Source organism: Egretta garzetta, unplaced genomic scaffold, assembly GCF_000687185.1.
Source record: "Egretta garzetta isolate BGI_Z169 unplaced genomic scaffold, ASM68718v1 scaffold226, whole genome shotgun sequence".
NCBI lineage: Eukaryota > Metazoa > Chordata > Aves > Pelecaniformes > Ardeidae > Egretta > Egretta garzetta.
The window spans coordinates 259,291-264,578 of NW_009260021.1; the positions used below are offsets into that span (position 1 = coordinate 259,291).

At 54.6% G+C, this 5,288-nt stretch overlaps 1 protein-coding gene across 1 annotated transcript in view; it reads left to right on the forward strand.

Annotated features, from left to right (window-relative positions):
• LOC104127969 (Krueppel-like factor 5) overlaps positions 1–5,288 on the forward strand; it is a 26,884-nt gene that overhangs the window by 16,424 nt on the left and 5,172 nt on the right. Inside the window, exons 2-3 of the mRNA XM_035896159.1 lie at positions 51–98; positions 3,015–3,918. Coding sequence (XP_035752052.1) covers positions 51–98; positions 3,015–3,918 — 952 coding nt within the window. The remainder of the gene's footprint in view (positions 1–50; positions 99–3,014; positions 3,919–5,288) is intronic.

A 5,288-nucleotide genomic window follows, 5' to 3' on the forward strand; every position in this document is an offset into this window, starting at 1 on the left:
CGGGCCCCGGGGGAGGCCGCCCTGCTAACCCAGCCCTGTCTGCCCCACAGCTGCACCCTATGAGGATGGAACAGCGGATGCCGCCGCTCATTCTCGAGGTGAAGCCCTTTCCTCACTCCTCCCGCTGCGTGCTCCTGCCCCCCCGTTGGGGAGAGGTACCGCTAAAGCCCCTGAGAGGTGGAGCTGGGGCTTGCCCCCCAGTCCCGGTGCAGGCCGCTCAGGTCTGCTGGCGAGGATATGGCGGCACCTCCGCTCCCTCCTTCGCCCCTGCCGCCAGCCAGGGCGTGTGCCTCCCGCTCGCGGTGTCTCCATCAGTGCAAGCCGCCCGGGTAGCTGTCTCCTCCGTGTCTCTCATGCCTCCGTTAACTGGATCCCCACCGGCTGTGAAAGGAGCTGTGAGGGACAGCCAGATGGAGACGCCTGCGCTCAGGAGACTTGAGTTGGATCCCACCCAGCCATGCCAGCACTTAGTCATCCCAGTTGTGCTGACCCTGGGCCGAGGAGTCAGACTCCTGGACAGAGCATTGGTTGGGAGGTGCTTAGGGAAGTGGCTTGGTGTTTGGTGTCAGCACCCAGCACGAGTCCTGCCAGAGCAGAGTAGGGTTGCTAGGCGTTTCTGGACCACAAACAAGCAAAGTGCCCCTTTCTCTCTCTTTGAAGGACGCTGGGGCCCTCAGGGTTTTGAGGGACAACTGTGGCACAATCAACAGCATTATGGCAGTCTGGATTCCAATGGGGCGGGGCCCTCACCGTCCCAGTTCTCCACGCAGGCAGCTACGGGCAGGACTGGTTTCCTTGCCTGCCCAGTGGAAGCCCATCGCTTTTGCTCTGATGACCAGCTGCCCCCTAAACACCCCCTTTCCCCAGGGCCCTGGGGCTGCTTGAATCACAAGTGGCTTTAACAAAAGGACAGGAAGGCTTTGCTCTGCAAGTAAGGGTGGTTATGAGAGCAACGGAAGCTGAGACACACCGAACAGGGGTGTAGGCAGGAGACAGGGTGGGGGGACTCTGGCTGAGAATGTAGAAGTAAAAGGCATCCAACACCTTCCCCCTGCCCCCACTCCTGGCAAGTGGGTCATTTCATTGCTCAGGTATGTATGGCATTCGGAGCCTCTGGTACTACCTAGAGCAAGCTGACTCCCAAGGGTAACCATAATATGCCAGTCTGGGTGCGCAGGGCAGGAGCACACAGAGTTTGGCTCCAAAGCTTTGGCGTGGTTCTCCCTCAGGCAGGAAGCCAAGCTGGACACTGTAGGGGGAAGCAGAGAGGAAATGGGGGTTTCGGACCAGTCTGCGAGGACTGAGTTGAGGATCTCTGATTCTCCTCCCTGCCTCCCGCTGATGCCTTGCCTTTAGGGTATGCCTGAGCAAGGCTTTCCTCTCTGGAGCATGGAGGGGGTGTTGCTGGAGGCAGCGCTGCCTTGAGCAGAGGCAGTTAGGTGAGGATGAGACACAAAGCGAGCTTGTAGCACCAACACGTAGCTTCCTCTAATGAGGGCGGGGACTTTTTGGGGCCTGCACATTCAACGAGGAGGGATAGGATTTACAGCACACTGCGTATGCACACCAGTGCAGTGAGCACAGCGTAGAAAAAACAGTCCCAGTGCAGTGTGCTCGGTTCCAGCGCAGCGTAGTGCCTCCAGGTCCCAGCTGCTGTGAGCCTTCTACCCGTGTATTTGTGGCATGTACCTGTATTTGGGTAGAAGCCAGCTTACCCATGCGTTGCCAGTATGGCTCGCAGAGGTGCAAAGGCTCTTTGAATTAGCTGGAAGCACAGGTGATACGTTTCGCTGGAAAGGGCGAGGAAGTCTCTTGGGTCCCGTCCAGCTTTGTTAAGAGCAGTGAAGTTGCGGCAGGGATGACTTTGGCCTATTGCACTCCAGTGACATAGTTCAGAGCTGTAAAACCCTCGGCTCAAGCGTGCAGGGTGTGGGGCGAGATCAGCTTGCTCTCCTGAAGCGCACTCTAGGCTCTGCCAGGGAAACCTGGTGGTTTTGCCAGCTCCTCTACATATGAATGAGGCTACGAGGGCTTTGCAATGAGCTTGACACATGGATAACCACATAATTAAAGGCTGTAGCTTTATAGAAGAGCATTAGCACTGGTATCTTTAACCACAAAGAGCAGAGCTTGAGTCATCAAACGCCAGGGGATGAATTTCCTAGCGGATTGCTCCATCAGGTTGCTGAATTATTGGGCCTGGATCCAGTGGGATGCCGCATCAGACATGAACCAGGAGGGGAAGAAACCTGGTAGGCGGTGATTGTCTGAGCTAGAGGTCCTGTTAACTTGGAGGACCCAGGCTTGTAAGAACAGCTCCACAAAACTAGAACTAAACCAAAGGTTAGGTGAGGGCTGAGTCACTTTACCAAGACAAAACGGGGATAGCATGCCTGGCAGTTTCCATTTTAGGCTCACAGCCCGCTAAATTAGTGGCAACATCACTTAGATTTCTAGGGCTATAGCCCAAATTATTCTCAATTAATTAAGATACCACCCTAGGATATTCTCAGTTAACTAAAGCTATTGTCCTAGAATAAAATGCAATATATCTCAGGCTGTTGAGTTTGAAGGAGACCAGAGTCAGAATGTCTAAGGTGGGCTGCAGATCCAACGTGCCCAAAGCACGAGGCTGACCGGAGCAGAGTTTTTGATTTCATCCCATTTCTAGTGTTAATTCTCTGGTTTGTGTGACCAAAGCTTTGTAACTGAAGCTTGGCTCTTCTTTATCAGGCTATATTTCTCTCATAACTGCATCCTCTGCCGAGCTTACCCTTTGTTATCCGTGCAGACAGGTAGGAGGGAAGTGGGACAGAGGACAGTGATTCAGTCCTGGGGAGTCTGTGGCTGAGTCAGAGGCGGAAGCTAAATTGCCTCAGCCTGCAAATCCTGGGCTGCTCTTGCTGCTCTCCCGATTTCCTGCTAGCTTAAGTACTTGTGGAATGTTGGACTCCCACCGCCAGTGTGTCAAGGTCAGTCTTCACAAGTTCTCTCATCTGTGTTTTTTGCCATAGGCACGATCCGAAATGGATAAGTACCTCTCAAATGAGGTGCCACCCATCCCAATGATACCAGACAAGAAGTACCGCCGGGAGAGTGCCTCAGTGGTGGATGAGTTCTTCTCCACAGAGAAGCCCTCTTCTACGCCTTACAGCGTGAACATCAATGTGATTCTGCCGGACACGACGCACTTGCGCACTGGACTTTACCGGCCACCCAAACCCATGACGCCGTTCCCGCAGATCAAAACGGAGCCTGGCACCAGCTTTGCCCAGCCCTGCTCTTCTGCCTCCGGCTCCACCCAGACCTTGCCCGACTTCACCAGTGTCTTCAGCATGCCCCAGTCAGTGGCGGTGAACAACATCTTCATCAAGCAGGAGATGCCCTCTGAGATCCCCTTATCCACCAATCCGCAGCAATCCCAGCTTTACCAGATGCCTCTTGGCAACGGAAGCGCTGAGATGACCACTCTGACATCCTCCTCCAACAGCACCACAGCCATCAACAGTCTCAGTGGTGTCACCATGTCCACAGGTAACACCATGTCCAGTGTGGTCCACAGACCTGTCCAGCCAGGAGGGCCAGTTAAGCAGTATCCACATGTCTCCCAGGGACAGGGAAACTTCAATATCTCAGGGCAGTTCTACACTGTTCCAGGGGTGAACCTGCCCCCTTCACCCCCCAACTCACAGCCTGGCAGCCCAGAGAATCAACCCGAGCTCATCAACACCATCTCTCCCCCACCATCCTATGAAGCCACTTTTGGACTGAAGTTGGTCCAGTCATCCCAGGTCCCCCCAGTCCCCAATGGCCTTGGGACCCTCTCCCAAGGGCCCATTGTCATGCAGCCCCCCAAATACAACAGACGCAACAACCCTGAGCTGGAGAAAAGGAGAATCCATCACTGCGATTACCCAGGTATGCTCCCAGTTGATGTACTGGCTTGGCTTTGGCAGGGGGTGTGGTGTGTGTGTGTGTGTGTGTCTGTCTGTCTGTCTGTCTCCTCGACACGCTGAGGCTGGGGGCTGCCTTGGGCTTCTGCAGGAGTTTAATCTGAAATCACTTTGTCTGCATGATGAAGGGAGCTGTGGAACTGGGTGGAGAGCCCCAGGGAAATGGGGGTCCTACCACCACCAAGGGAGTAGAAAAGATCGATCCTGCCTGCGCTAGTTTTTTTTCCTCCTGTTCCCCTTCCCCTTCATGCTCTGGCAAAAGCCAGCCTGACTCTTGAGAGGCAGAGAGCTCCTGCAGAGCATGGGGATGCTCCTGGAAATCTGCCTTTGCTGCCCGTTTCACTCTGGTCTTGCCTAACCCCGAGCAGCCGCACTGGCTTTCTCAGTGACCCTTCCTTTCCCACTCTCCCCTAATGGGTGGCAAACCATCGAGTAATTTCTGCAAGCAGCCTTTACGGTCTCTCTCTCTGTGGCCCCCATTCTCTTCTTCCAAAGAGGCAATGAGCTGGATAGCTCTGCGTCATATCCTTCAGCGCCTTCCTGTCCTGCATCAGGATGGTGTGGAAAGGCATTTCAGGGTAACCATCAGCCCAGAGCTGAACCTGTTCCCTGTGTGTCACCTCACTGTGGGAGCGTGTCCGTCTAAAGACCAGTAATGCCTTGGCAGGAGGAGATCTTGCAGCGTTTCCTGCACTGGGCACAGGGAGCTTGTGGGACCTGGAGCTGCAAGCTCTCATGCCGTGCGGGAGAGAAGCAATCGTGTCCCCAGCGAGAAACACCAGTGCCACCAGCACGAGGGCTTGAAAATCATCGGTCCTTGTGCAGGGACGCACACCTCCCACGTCCTGGGCTGAGCTCCAGCCATCGAGCTGTTGGGGATTAGCAAACAGTTTTCCCATGGGGGTGTGTGAACTGGAGAAAGTCATTTCCTAACCGCCTCCTGCGAGATTTATGTGCTCTTTCTGTGGTACAAGAATGGCTGTAGTAGGTCAGCCCAGAGGCCTGTCTAGCCCAGATCCTGTCTCCAGCAGTGACCCGAGGAAGTATGTAAGAATAGGACATGTTTAGGGAGATCTTTCTGTGCTTACACCTTCCCACCCTCTGGCAACCTGCAGATTAGGAACTTTCTGAACCAGAAGCTGCACCCATGTTCTTGCGGTTAACAGCATGTGCTGGATTTTTGACCTTGTGCTGGTCACGGTGGGAGACAGGTTAAGGGTGTAAGTGGACCCCTGCTCTGAGACGGACCCCTCTGCTCTTCTCAGAACTGACCAGAGCAAGAGTCTCATCCTGCAGGATGCACAACCAAGGCAAAGCTCGCCTGTTTTCAGCAGG